Consider the following 14,576-nt stretch of genomic DNA (forward strand, 5'->3'; position numbering starts at 1 on the left):
ACATTGTTCTACAAACTACAATGCAGGTTAGACTTGAAGAAACTGGGGAATCCTCTGCTTTTGAGAAGGGAACAAAGTCGCTAATGTTTTGGCAACTGAAGGAACTCGCATGCTATCCACCAATCAACTAGTGTTTTTGCTGTCACTTCCGTCATGGGTAATGTCAACCTTGCTATAAGACAAAGAGGGGGCATAGTAGTAGTAAAAAAGTCTATCCTTTTGTTTGTAATCGTTTAGCTAAGCTAGGTAACCTTAATGTTATCAATCCTACTGTTCTAGTTGACTCCTCTACAATCGCTTCTTTTTTGAATTGTTGGATGTCACTCATACCTCTGTTGATAAAAATGTTAAAGGTGTTTAGAGGTTGTTACTCTTCCAAGTCTTTCTGTCGAAGGAGCATAAATTGTGATTTACTAAACTCATAACAGGATATCTTACAGCATCCGTTGTAGTCTAGTTGGTTAGGATACTCGGCTCTCACCCGAGAGACCCGGGTTCAAGTCCCGGCAACGGAATCAAGTATTTTTTTGTCAAACGTTTTAGTGAGAAGTTGGAGACTTCGAGCTCTCACAATCTAGTGAGTGCCAAAATTGGTTAATTTAATAAAATGGGCGGGGTATGAACAATGACATGCTCAGGAGTTATTTGGGCTAAACAATTGGTCTCTCACCCGTCCAAATCTTATCAAAATTTTAATTTCTGAATTTATTTTCTATAAATTTGTTACAATTCGTAGGGTGGAGCAATATAAGTAAACATTAGACATGAGTTAGCTTCCTACATTTACATATGCAACCTTTAAAACAAAGCAGAAATGCAATTTTAGTGTATTCATATAACAAAATATTCGGAGCTAGCTTGTGGAAACTTAGCATCGACAGAAAATCTAAAAAACTAGATTTCACAAAATACCAGCAATGTCAACAATGTAAATGAAAAAACAAATACAACAACAATAACATATCCAGTACAATCCCACGAGGTGGGATCTGAAGAGGGTAGAACTTACGGGACCTCCGAGATAGAGAGGTTGTTTCCGATAGACCAGACATGTAAAACCAAATAAACAAATAAAAGCATGGTTCTCATAGCAGCAAAAGAACCTCAACCCCCCCCCCCCCCCCCAACCCCACAAATCCCCTCCGGGAACTTATGTTGTTGCTCTCAATTACATTCAAACTAAACGCTACTACTGCAAGCATCCAGTTCTATGTCACTATTAAGGCAATAATGAACTTTTTAAAATATTTATGTTAACTTTGTAATACGTATAGTAATTTTCTAGTAGTTATAAGAGACTTTGTTAAAGAATTAAAATTAATTGTGAGTTGATAATATGGAAGAATTAATGCATTCCTATGTCACCACTATCAGTGGCGGATTCAGGATTTTCATTCAGGGTGTTCGGAAAAAAGAAGAAGCTAAATATACACTGTAATTTTTTGCTGAGGGTGTTCAAAAGTTAATAAATGCACATAAATACAAAAAAATTACCCTATATATACACTGTAATTTTTTACCGAGGGTGTTCGGCTGAACACCCTCGGCTACACGTGCATCCGCCCCTGACCACTATACGGGAAAATTATATATATTTACATTAAAAAGACTTGAAACTAGTATTTAATTCTATATAATATATAACTTTTCTAATTATCATAAATAATGGTATTTAGATTTATCACTATCAGTATTGCTTCTCTTGATAAAGTTCTAAAGGGACTAACTCTTCAACGTTTCAAGTAAAGAATTGGTGTCAATACTATATTTATGACAACGAAAGAGTATGCAACATCCGTTGTAGTCTAGTTGGTTAGGATACTCGGCTCTCACCCAAGAGACCCGGGGTTCAAGTTCGGCAACAGAATGATTAGTTTTTCATTCAAAAGTTCTTTTTATCTTCTGTGTTCTTCAGTCTTTTCATGAGGCACAAAATAGGCGAATTCGTCCGACTGCTCTAAGACCATTTGGGCAAACATACTACTGTAATGGGCATATATGTTGAGAAGCCAAAAACTTCAAGAGAAAATGTGAAAAGCTAGATTTCATAAAATACCAGCAATGTCAACATAAACAAATAAAAGCATGTTCTTTCAGCAGCAAAAGTACTCAAACACCCTCCCCTCCCCCCTCCCCAGCCTGGGGCAACTTATGTTGCTCATCAATTACATTCAAACTATTAACACATACTACTGCAAGCATGCAGTTCCATCATGTGTATATAACAACTTAGACGTCCTAGAACCATGCTTCTAATAGAAAAGAAGCCGCTTCACATCTAGCAGCATATCCATATTTAGAAGTGCTGTACTTTCGGTGCACGCCTGTAAGCTTCCCAATTGCTGCTTTCTGATGGAAAGAAACCATCAACTTCGAGCATTCCCTGTTACACCAAAAACACGGAACACACAATCAAACATCTCTGTCTATTTGTCAATAAGTTGAAATTCATCAAAAGTACACTATACTTACAAAAGCTGATCTTTAACATAGCTGCTATGCTTCTCACAGGTTTTATTCCACTCCTTAGACACACCAAGAGTGCATTGTGCAGTAAATATAGCAGCAGCTGCAAGCATTGATGGTGGGAAGCGAAGCATTTCATACTCAACCAAACACAACTCTATCAAGAAGAAAGACACGAGCTCCACCTGATTTAAACATCAACCAAAAATAATCTGAGTTATGATTCATAATGTTTTAACTTCTTAACGCAATTCTAGTGAAAAGATTAACTAACCTTCTTATCAGACTGAGCGGCTTTAAGAAACCGCTTCATAAACACATATGCTGTAGGCACGGTCATGTTGAACTGTAAGGCATTAACCATCATTTTTTCCTGTGGACAAGAAGTCAGTTAAGGTCATACAACAGATTTATCTTTTCTGTTAAACGTAAGATTTTGGTCTGTCTTTTAACTAACCATCTCAAGCACTTCTTTTCTGGTGTAAGCTTTGTCAGAGATCAAAATTAGATCCTCCACTACAGGTACAGAAACCTCTTCATACTTGCAGGCAAGAAGCAACGCAGTTATTCCAACAAGTTGAAGTTTTTTCCTGATCACTGACTGAACTGCTAGGAATCTATCAATGAGATTCACAGTCAAATATAAGGTCTCCTCCAGCAGTTCAAACTTGTAGTGTACCTTTAAATGACACACAAAATTATTATATTCTACTTCGTGAAATTCTGAAATGATATGCTATTGGTAGACTGGTTGTATGTAAACCTCAATCAGCCAGTCAATGAGGATGCCTCTCATCCTCTCATTAATATCAAATTGTTGTTCCATGTAGTTTGGAGGGACGCAGCCAACAATCTGCAATTAGAAACGACACATAAAAGATACTCCTTAAAAAAGGGCTAAGCATATACACCTTCATTTCTTTCCACATTTCATATTAATCTAGAGCAGGAAGCAAGGGAGACTGATTTATTTATTTTTTTGAAATAATAATCATCCTTAATAGAATAGCATCACAACAGAAACAAACTAAGCATATACAGTGTGTGTTCAGCATCTATTATTGGACTGGCTAAAAGGTTGCAGTCCGTATTGAAATTGGACTAGATTTTGTGAGTAACGTACAAACTATTAAGCTTAATGATCATAAAGGCAGAAGATGATACCCTATTGAAAAGAATTAGATAATCAGTTGAAAAATATGAGAGTTCTGCAAACACGACAGGCCATATAATCCTAATGAGAGCATATATAAGTTATCAAACATGAAAACTCTGACATACAAATAGGGAGGGGAGATAAAATCTCTACCTCAGCCTTCTTGTAGTAAGCATAGATGTCGTCGATGTATTCAACTACTGCAAGTGAGTTCTTTTTATCAGAACTGTCTATGTCGACAATTGACCAATCTTCTGCATCTTCCATCTCTATCTCCTCATCCTGAATCATATATAAACCGCAACATCAATAGCAGTCCACAAGAACATTCAGAACCAATATATAGATCATAATCATTTTACCATCCTATCGATTTCCTCCATCATTGCCTCTGTATGTTGCACAAACATTGGCACAGCAGAATAACCAGTGGCCTTGTAATCTTCAGCATCAATAATAATGCAGTCTTCTGATTCGTTTCTGTTTGGTGCCACTGGGACTGGTGGTGGCTTTGTTACCTATGGAAATACATTGTTAACAGCAACTCATGGGTAATAAATTAAACCAAAGAGGGGATTGAAAATGTACCTCGACTGCTGGTTGTTGCTGTTTGCTTGCGATTTGTGCAGCTAACTTCCTGAATAACCCCAGATACAATTATTAACTGAGATCAGATGTAAATTTCAGGATAAGTAGTACTCCCTCCGTTCCAAAATAGTTGTCATGTTTCGCTTTTCGAGAGTCAATATGACTAATTTTCAAAGCTAAATAGGATTAGATTAATTTAATGTCTTAAAATTAAAATTTGGATATTCGAAAACTATACAAAAGCTACTATAAGTTGCAATTCTTTTCATATCAATATGATAAAAAAAATACTATCTTAAAATGTTGGTCAAAATTTATGGAGCTTGACTCTCAATAAGCGAAAAGTGACAAGTACTTTAGGACGGAGGGAGTATAATGCAACCAAGAATTAGAGTCAAACCTTGTGATTGGACGATGAATCGGAACAGGAGGGATCTTGTTAACAGCATTAGCTTTGTTACTATAAATAAATAAAAGATGGTCAAAAACAGGTAAATTAAAAAAAATCAAGATTGAAACTAAAAATGAAATTGAGTTTTAGGGTTTAAGAAGTGTTTACTCAGTAATGACATTTCTCTTGTTGGCAGCACATGGTACTAATGGTGGAGCTCCAATTACATTCCTGTTGATTGTACTCAGTGCTCTCCTATTTTGCCCCAATTTTCCTCCAACACCAGGCCTTAATCCCCCTAATAACAATACGATAAAATTCCCAAAATAGTAGAATTAGGGTTTATCACAGTCAAATCAACAAACACTAATTCAAGAACACAAAACATGACAAAAGAAACTAAGCAAATACTATAAAAAACTTACCTTGAAGATTTGAAGGCCTCATCACACCTGGGAAATTCTCATCTGATCCAGCCATCTCACTGCTTCAATTCACAAGAAATGTAAATCAGATATACAAATAAAAAATAATAATAAAAAAAAAAGAAGTTAAAACCCCAATTGAAATTTTAAATGACCAGTCAATCTAAATGCCAACATTAAACAAAACAAGTACCAACCCAAGAAAGAACATAAAGAATTAAGCTAGATAAGAAACTTGGGGTCACATCAAACAAACCTGTAAATTGAATCTCTACACAGAAAGCTACAAAAAAGATCAAATCTTTAAGTGTAAACAACCCTAAAAGAAGAACCCCATGAAATTTATCAAGAAAGAAAAGTCTCTTCTTTTTTTTTTTTCCTCTAAAGATTGTTTCTGTTCTTCTTGTTGGGGTTGATTTTGGGTATCATTAAAAGATGGATGATATATGGAATTGAATCGTAAACATAGGGATATATTGTCTGCACATGCCACCTCTTTTTTCTTCTTTATTTTTTCTTTTTCATATTTTTGAAAGTAACGGCTAGTAAATTATGGCCGTTGGATGAAAGGTCACGAAGTTCCTAGCTGTGGCCTAACGGTTACCTTTGCCCCCTTCTTTCAAAATTGTGCTTAATCATTATATCTTTGCTTTTTTAGTATTTTCTTTTTGATCTTTTTTGTCTCAAACAATTAATGCTTGAAGATTACAACTACTAGATATATATACTTTTACTCGTTTTGGGAAAAAAATATTTTCTCCCGTTATTTAGTATAGGCTTTGAAGAAATATGAAAATCTATTTTGTAATGGCATTAGGTACTTTGTAATAAGTAAATCATGTTTATGTTTGATATCATGGCAGTTAATTGAGTGATCGCTATTCAGACGGTCTAGACATGCATTTTGATTAGTTGGCTATTTTATCGAATGTCAATTTGAACAATGATCGCGAGTTTCGATTTTTGTGCGTCCCTCCCAAAAATAAAAAAAAACACGTCATTGATGGATTCCTGAATGCATTATCTGCTTAAATGTTAGGTCTATCTATTTAATTTCTCACATTAATTGATAGCGTTTGAAGAATAATTTTTTTAATTTTATGATAGATAAATTGGTTAATAAGTAAATCATGTTTTAGGTTTGATATATTATAGCAGTTAATTGAGTGATGAATATTCAGACGGTTTGGACGAGTGTGATTGATCGATTATTTTATCGAATGTCAGCTTGAACAATGGTCGCAAGTTGGGATTTCTATGGCATCCTTTAATTACAAAATTGAAAATGTAGTTATGGATGAATCACTGCAAGCATTTTTCTCGTGTACTCGCGTCACGTGCAAGATAAGCATCCTTTAATTACAAAATAGAAAATGTTGTTATGGATGAATCACTGCAAGCATTTTTCTCGTGTACTTACTTCACGTCCAAGATAAAACCAAAAACTTGATTTTATCAAACAAGCGAGAAAAACTCTTTCTATCTTATTAGTCACACGTACTACAGGTTTAGTTACAAAATAGAGAATGTTGTTAATATATGGATGAATCCCTGCAAGCATTTTTCTCGTGCAAGTCATGTGCAAGATAAAATAAAAAACTTGATTTTACTGAACTAGCGAGAAAAGCTCTTTCTATCTTATTAGTCGTCATGCGTACTATAGCTTTAATGACAGAATAGAAAATGTTATTATGGATGAATCCCTATAAGCATTTTTCGTGTGTACACACGTCATGTACAAGATAAAATCAAAAACTTGATTTTACTAAACAAGTGAGAAAAACTCTTTCTATCTTATTAATCGCCACGCGTACTATAGCTTTAATTACAAAATAGAAAAAATTGTTATGGATGAATTCCTGCATGCATTTTTCTCGTGCACGTCACGTGCAAGATACAATCAAAAACTGATTTTGTACTAAACAAGCGAGAAAAGCTCTTTCTATCTTATAGTCACACATACTATAACTTTAATTACAAAATAGAAAATTTGTTATGGATGAATCCTTCAAACATTTTTCTTGGTGTACTCGCGTCACGTCCAAGATAAAATCAAAAACTTGATTTTACTAAACAAGCGAGAAAATCTCTTTCCATCTTATTAGTCATGCATACTATAGCTTTAATTACAAAAGAGAAAATGTTGTTAATATTATTATTTTTAAATATATTACCAGTGGAGGATTTTATTTATGATAAATAAAAGACAAAACAAAAAAGATGTTCAAAAAGACAACAAAACGGAAATAAAGGAAGTGCAAAAAATAAAAGCCAAAAATAAGGAGCCGGAGATCTAGACTCATCCGACCATCCCCAAAATGGAAAAAAATATCTCAATCTTTGTACGATCTTCATCATCAAGTCGTCCATATCACCGTCTTCCTTGTGATTCGACCTCATTTGAGCTTCATTATGCTGTTGCACCTTTAGCCATTGTAGATCTGGGTTTCCATGACTGATTTTGCCACAATCTGAATCTCTGTGGTAATCTTTCCCACTATGAACAAATCTTTATTGTTTCCATCTTCTTTCCATCTTACTTCATCGATTTTCAAGTGTTCTGCATAATACCTGATCCCTAATTGATTAGGGTTTTCATTTTTGTTGTTCTTCATTCAAACATGGATTCTCTTGGGCCGTATTCGTAGATACAATACTTTTGATTTATCCATGTTAATAATCTTCTTGGCATCTGTTGGCAGGTCCGCAAATCGAGCTGCTTGGAATTTCCCAGTGTTTTCTAATGCAAAATTAGCTAATTGATTCCCCTCTCTGAATATGTGAGTGATCTGAGCTTGACACACCTCTATGTCTCTTAGAATAGCTTCAATGATTTCTATGAATTCCCATTGTGGCTTCTATTGTTTCTGAATTATTTGCTGTAGCACCTTTGAATCTGTTTCAATATGAACTTCTGTGTATTATTGTGCCCTGCAAAATAACAATGCTTGCCTTATTGCCACTATTTCTACTTCCATGTTTGTTGTGATGTGTATCTCCTCTGATTGAGCATAAATTAGATCCCCATTATGATTACTCACACAATAAGCATACGAGCTTTTCCCAGGATTTCCTCTGCTAGCTCCACATGTGTTGCATTTGACCTTCCCATTGCCAAGGGGCAGCCATAGAACCTTAGCATAGAATAGCTTAGGTTTATAATTTCCCAGAACTTGTAGTTGACCATTCCATAGGAACATTACTTAGCCAGGGATATCTAATTTTGCACAACTGTTGGATGTTGTAGAAAACTTGATATTGATATATGTAACATTATTCCCATGCTTAATAGCATTCCTTCTTTTCTATAGCTCCCACATGATCATAGGTGGAACTGCTCTGTATATAGTCTGCAATTTAGTGTTAACATCTGCAGTTCACCACATAATTACAACCTGATGTAGTTGTGTTCCTTCAAAGTTGAAACCTGCACATGAAGCAAAATTTGAGGGTTAGAAATAAATGTGTCATGGTCGCTTGTTGGGGGCTATTGCAGCACCAGCATCTTGAAGGGATGGAGATATTCATCCTTTTCAAAATGTCATCAGTAGAAATTATTACCTTTCACACCCTCTACATAAAGAAACTGATTTTGGTTGGAATTTCTTTTTCCCATATGTACTTAAAAACATCTCTTCTCTCTGCCTCATGTAATACCATGCAGATTTAACTATAAACATGTAACACCCCGCATCTTGGAACTGAGTTTAAGCTCATATCATTAGAGTTCTAGTGGAAACACTGAAGGTTTGAACGTTTCGCGAAAATGGTTGATAGGCCTATTTCGGGCAGCGGTAACTCCTTGATCGGTTTGGAATTTGGGAAGGTACTATCAATGAAGTTGTAGTATGTAGAAATACCTTTCTAACGATATAAGGACCAAGCCAATCAGAGATCGGAGCAAGGAGATATGATCGTCTCAATATGGCTAATAGTAAGACACTTGAAATCCTATAGAATCGGCTAAGTTTGTGATACGTCTGCCTTCCAGTCAAATTTCGTGAAAATCCGTTGGGAATTAGAGAAAACTTCCTTGATGAAAGTTGTATCCCATTGAAATATATTTCCAACGGTATCTTACGGGAGTCAAACGGACATCTGTACAAAGAGTTATGCCCATTTTACTGAAGCCTGTTCGCTGGAAATTTCACCTGAGTTACGGTCACTGTTACGGACCGTAACACGTGTTACGGGCCGTAACAGTGGACCGTAACATACCAAAAATTTCCAGAACCTCACTGGAAATTTTCACCAAGGTACGGTACCAAGTTACGGTCCGTACTTCGTGTTACGGGACCGTAACAGTGACCGTATCTTGGTCTGTATGTACGTTTCGGGTCACCTGACTTCGGGAGGCCATAACCCTATCATAAATTGGGAATTTGGGAAAACTCAAAGAACGAAAGTTGTATATAATTGAAATACCTTTCCAACCATAGGTCGTGGGTGCACAGGTGACATCGGGATATGGAGATATGGACGTTTTAAGATAGGAAGGTCCCAACCCGATTTCAAGTTGGGTCAAACCCATTTCCCCTTAGTATTTAAGGGAAATACTCAACCCTAGCAGCCACATTTCTCATAATTTCAGATTTTAGAGAGATAAAGAGGGAGAGAGAGGAGAGTTAGAGAGAGAAAGTAGATAATCAACCAAGTTGAAGGCCCCGAATCCCGAGACTCGTGATGGATAAAGTGTAGTACAAGTTGTTGCCGTCATTCTAAGCTAAAAATCGAACTTGGGGATGTTGATTTCGTGGTGACTACTCATAAAAGGTAATGTTTCTACTCCCTAATCATTTATAGTTGTGAATTGATGAATTCTTGGAAGAAAAATAAATGGGTTTGATAGAGAGAATTATATGAACTATGCTAGAGTTGTTGGATTGTTGACTTGGGATTGTTGTATTCATATGGGTGATGAAGAATGATGTTAATTACATCTAATTGAGATTGTATAAGTAGCTAGAAGTAATAGAATGGGGATTGGGTGAAGAAAACACCATTAATGAGGGTTATAGAGCTTCATGCCCACCAAGTGTTTGATAAAATGCTTAGATGAACAAAACATGGATATTGTTGCTAATATAGAATCCCTATGACCTGTATTGCTATAGATTGAAGTTGAAGGGATTTAAGGACATTGTGATACGCTCAAAAGCGGGAAGTTAAGGTATGTAGAACTTCCATCCACATGTGGGAATCTTTACGTTCTTCCCCATGATCCGTTTCGTAAAATCTATGAAGTTCAAATCCTAGGGCATTAAACCCAACATATTGGTAGCCCGTAATTATGTATGTACATGAATTTTGTATCTATGTTCGTTATTGTAATCCTAATCTTCCATTACGGATATTAGGAATCCTAGCTTAATCCATGAATCATGAATTCTTCCTCATGTGTTCTCATCATGTTCATATGAAGATCTTATTTGCAAGTTACAATCATGTTTTCAAGACAATTATAAATATATGATTATGAACTATTGTTATTACTCATGAATCAAAAATATGTTTACAAGCTATTTCATGAAACCATGTTTACAAGTTATTTCGGGAAATCATTATTTCAAGACAAGTACAAGTTAATTCACGAAAATCATGGGCTTCTTAGCCAACTATATTATGTTAATGTTTTTGGGAGTTGCACAAATTACCGAGAAGGCTCAGATAGCCTGAAACTACGTAGCCACCGTAGGACAAGGATCGCTCCGCCCAGATAAGACGATACCTTAATTTTACACTGAATGGATCCATCAGGTACCTTACTACCTTATACTCGGGCAAGGTATGAGGGCTCTGCTGGTCCGGCGAGGTACCAGACTCCACGTACCCACGTGGTGATATCATATGTCGGTTTATGAAATGCTCTCCCTACTTATCATGTTTTTATTTATGTTATATATATACATATGCACTCATGCTCATGTTCATGTCCAGGTTTTCAGTTTCAGTTCTTATCATGTTATTCCATGTCCCATGTTGTTTCTTTCGGTTGCTTTACATACCAGTACATTCAATGTGCTGACGTCCCCTTTTATTGCCCGGGGGCCTGCATTTCACGATGCAGGTACTGATATACAGGACGACACATCTGCTCAGTAGGACAACATTCGTATCAGCTTATTGGTGAGCCCCATCTCACTCGGGGTTTAGTCAACTTTTACTTTATGATTAATTATGCATCTAAAGGTATGCTGGGGGCCTTGTCCCAGTAAATATGTTTTCCAGTCAGACTCATGATAGAGGTTTCATAGACTAGACAAGTCAGTTATGTCATGTCAGACATTTGGAGTCGTATAGCCATTTTGGCTCACTCATGTTTAAACAAGTATTTTATTAAGTATTATGACTTACCATGTTTTATAAAGGCTCATCATGCATTCACGTTATATTCCGCTTATGTTATGTATCATGATGATTCAGCAAGCCATGTGGTTCACTCGGTCACATGCAGTCAGGCACCGAGTGCCGTGTTACGTCCAGGCCATGGTTCGGGGCGTGACAAAGCTACAAACCATTTTTTGTTAATTGCCACCATGCTTTATCATCCCCCTCTATATCTTTAGGCACACTGATCTGTTGTTGAATATGCATAACTATGTCCTTAGGCAGTACTTCTGATAATTTCTCCACATTCCATCTGCCTGCTGTTACATAATCCTTAATCTCCACTTCAGTTTCAAAATTAGCCTCTGAAATCACATAGTAAAGTGCACCTAATTTGGTCCAGTTTTTAAACTAAAAACTTGAACTTCCATTCTTCATTTGCCACCAGATGTTATGTTCATCCTGCTCCCTTACTAATATCATCTTCTTTCAAGCACTTGAACCTCCGGTCTGTGCTATAACTGGATGCAACTTCTTGCAATATTTATTCCACATGTAGACACTCCAAAGGCTATTTGAAGTTCTAAAACTCCACCACAATTTAGCAAAAAAAACATATATCATGTAAGGATCTAAATCCAGTGCCCCCCTCCTCTTTAGGCAAACACAACTTATCCCATGCAACCCAATGTTTATTTTACTCCCTGTAGCATTATTCCAGAAAAATTTAGCAAACAACTTATGTAACTGATTAATGATCCTTTTTAAAGGATCCATAGCAGATAACATATAGACTGGCATAGTTTGTAAAACATGTGCAATAAGAATATATCTCCCCTTAAAAGATAATAGTCTATTCTGCCATGAAAGATTCCTTTTCATAATCTTTTTTACCAAGTTAGCATAGTAGATAATCTTCCTTCTCCCATAGAAGACTGGACAACCAAGGTAAGTGAAAGGGAAAGAGCCTTTTCTCATATTGGTGACCTTTTGAATTCTCTTCTCAACGTGCAAGTCAACCTTATGATGAATGTAGAAACTGCTTTTATCCATGTTCACTCTTTGCCCAGAAGAGGATTCATATTTCCTTAGTTTTTTCATCATCAACTTCAGTGAAGTCTTATCTCCTTAACAAAATAAGATAGTATCATCAGCATGTGAATGTTGTTAATATGGATGAATCCCTGCAAGCATTTTTCTAGTGCACGTCATGTGCAAGGTAAAATGAAAAACTTGATTTTACTAAACAAGCGAGAAAAATTCTTTCTATCTTAAGTTAACCACATAAATATGACATCTCCTTTAATCATACACATCAATCTCAATTGGAACAAATTTGATGTTTTACAACTTATTGAGGTTAATGCGTATAATTAAGGAAAAAATTAAGCCCCATGTCCCTTCGTCAATCTAATTTACTAGATATGACCCTATTACTCCCTTATTACCATTTAATCACATTTTTTGTAAAACCCTAATCCTAAAGCCCTATTTTCTTCTTTCCTTCCTTTTTCATTCTTAATCGCTGCCACCAATCACCATTGTTTGCCACCTTATCTCTGCTGATCGGAGATCGCCGTTAACCTCTGTTCACCTTCAAATTATACCAATCGATTCGCCTTCTTCTCCTCTACTGAGATCCATAACCCAAAACCCTCAAACTCACTCCATCTCCACGAATTTCAGAATACTTGAAATCCCTAGTTTCTTCCTTCTCAAATTCGTGGGCACTCCATCTCCACGAATTTCATAATTAAAGTATATGAAACATTTTAAGTGGTTAATTTATCTACGCAATGGACACTTAAGAATACGCGTAAAAAAATTAAAAGTTAGACCGAAAGGGTTTAATAGGAACACTTTATCATGTAGATCTCAATTTGAACAAGTCATAGTTCGAGTGTCTAAATGGAATTTTTTGGCAAGTTTAAGACGTTGTCCATGTAATAAGGGATTGTTTGCTACGTGGGATAAGGTGGGATATCTCATGCTTAAGTCTGAGATTAAATTTATATTTATATTGCGTTTGGTTGATGGTATAAATTTAACCGAGGATAAATTTATATCGTCAACCAAACACAGTATAAATTTTCCAAACTTAATCCTGGATATTCCATCAAACTTGGAATTTTTTGATTCCACCTCTCAGGTGGAAAGAATTAGTTCAAGGATTATAATTTCAAAACTATAATCCTGAAATAATTTAATCCGCAAACCAAACAACCCCTAAACATTCGTTTAAAGAACATTTCTTGTGTTTCCATTTTGTAAAAAAAAAAAAAAAAAAAATCCCCAAATAAGTCACTCTTAAGTCTCGTGAATTGATCAAAATCTGGTCAAGGATCATGTCACTTCAAGTAAATTAACCACTTTAAGGGGCATTTCAGGAAATAAAGTAATAATATCAGTAGATATTTATGATGCTTTTAAATTTAAATGAAATAAAATTCGACAACTTATTATTGTTAGGCAGTTTGGTATCAAACATGTGCAAGATAAAATCAAAATCTTGATTTTACTAAACTAGCGAGAAAAGGTCTAATCTTATTAGTCACTCGTACTATAGCTTTAGTTACAAAATAGAAAATGTAGTTATGGCTGAAACCCTGCAAAGCATATTTCTCGTGCCCATCACGGGCAAGATAAAACTAAAATCTTGATTTTACTAAACAAGAGAGAAAAACTATTTCTATCTTATTAGTCACGCGTACTAGCTTTAACTACCAAATAGAAAATGTTGTTAAGGATGAATCGTTGCAAGCATTTTTCTCGTGTACTCACGTCATGTGCAAGATAAAATCAAAAACTAGATTTTACTAAACAAGCAAGAAAAGCTCTTTGTAACTTATTATTCACGCGTACTATAGCTTTAATTACAAAATAAAAATGTTGTTATGGCTGAATCCCTGCAAGCAATTTTTCTCGTGCACGTCACGTGCAAGAAAAAACCAAAAACTTGATTTTACTAAACAAGCGAGAAAAGCTCTTTCCATCTTATTAGTCACACGCACTGGCTTTAATTACAAAATAGAAAATTTTGTTATGGATGAATCCCTGCAAGCATTTTTTTCGTGTACTCATGTCACGTGCAAGATAAAACCAAAAACTTGATTTTACTAAATAAGTGAGACTTATTAGTCACATGTACTATAGCTATAATTACAAAATAGAAAATGTTTGTTATGGATCAATCCCTGCAAGCATTTTCTCGTGTACTCATGTC

The 14,576-nt window shown here is 35.6% G+C and overlaps 1 protein-coding gene and 1 non-coding gene across 2 annotated transcripts; one reads left to right on the forward strand and one right to left on the reverse strand.

Moving 5' to 3' along the window:
- Positions 1 to 442: 442 nt before the first annotated feature.
- On the forward strand, positions 443 to 515 carry TRNAE-CUC (transfer RNA glutamic acid (anticodon CUC)). The gene has a single exon. It is a non-coding gene; the product is annotated as a tRNA-Glu (tRNA).
- Positions 516 to 2,017: 1,502 nt separating this feature from the next.
- Positions 2,018 to 5,542, reverse strand: LOC132628205 (G2/mitotic-specific cyclin-2-like). Its single transcript, XM_060343958.1, has 12 exons — positions 5,283 to 5,542; positions 5,027 to 5,088; positions 4,770 to 4,899; positions 4,611 to 4,670; positions 4,211 to 4,259; positions 3,985 to 4,140; positions 3,776 to 3,904; positions 3,230 to 3,319; positions 2,924 to 3,145; positions 2,741 to 2,839; positions 2,473 to 2,651; positions 2,018 to 2,383 (listed from the first exon to the last, which is right to left on the reverse strand). Exons 2-12 carry the CDS (start codon positions 5,079 to 5,081, stop codon positions 2,239 to 2,241), a joined length of 1,314 nt encoding a protein of 437 aa, XP_060199941.1. The 5' UTR covers positions 5,082 to 5,088; positions 5,283 to 5,542; the 3' UTR covers positions 2,018 to 2,238.
- Between the last annotated feature and the right edge of the window lie 9,034 nt (positions 5,543 to 14,576).

The sequence above is a fragment of the Lycium barbarum genome, chromosome 2 (assembly GCF_019175385.1).
Source record: "Lycium barbarum isolate Lr01 chromosome 2, ASM1917538v2, whole genome shotgun sequence".
Lineage (NCBI taxonomy): Eukaryota > Viridiplantae > Streptophyta > Magnoliopsida > Solanales > Solanaceae > Lycium > Lycium barbarum.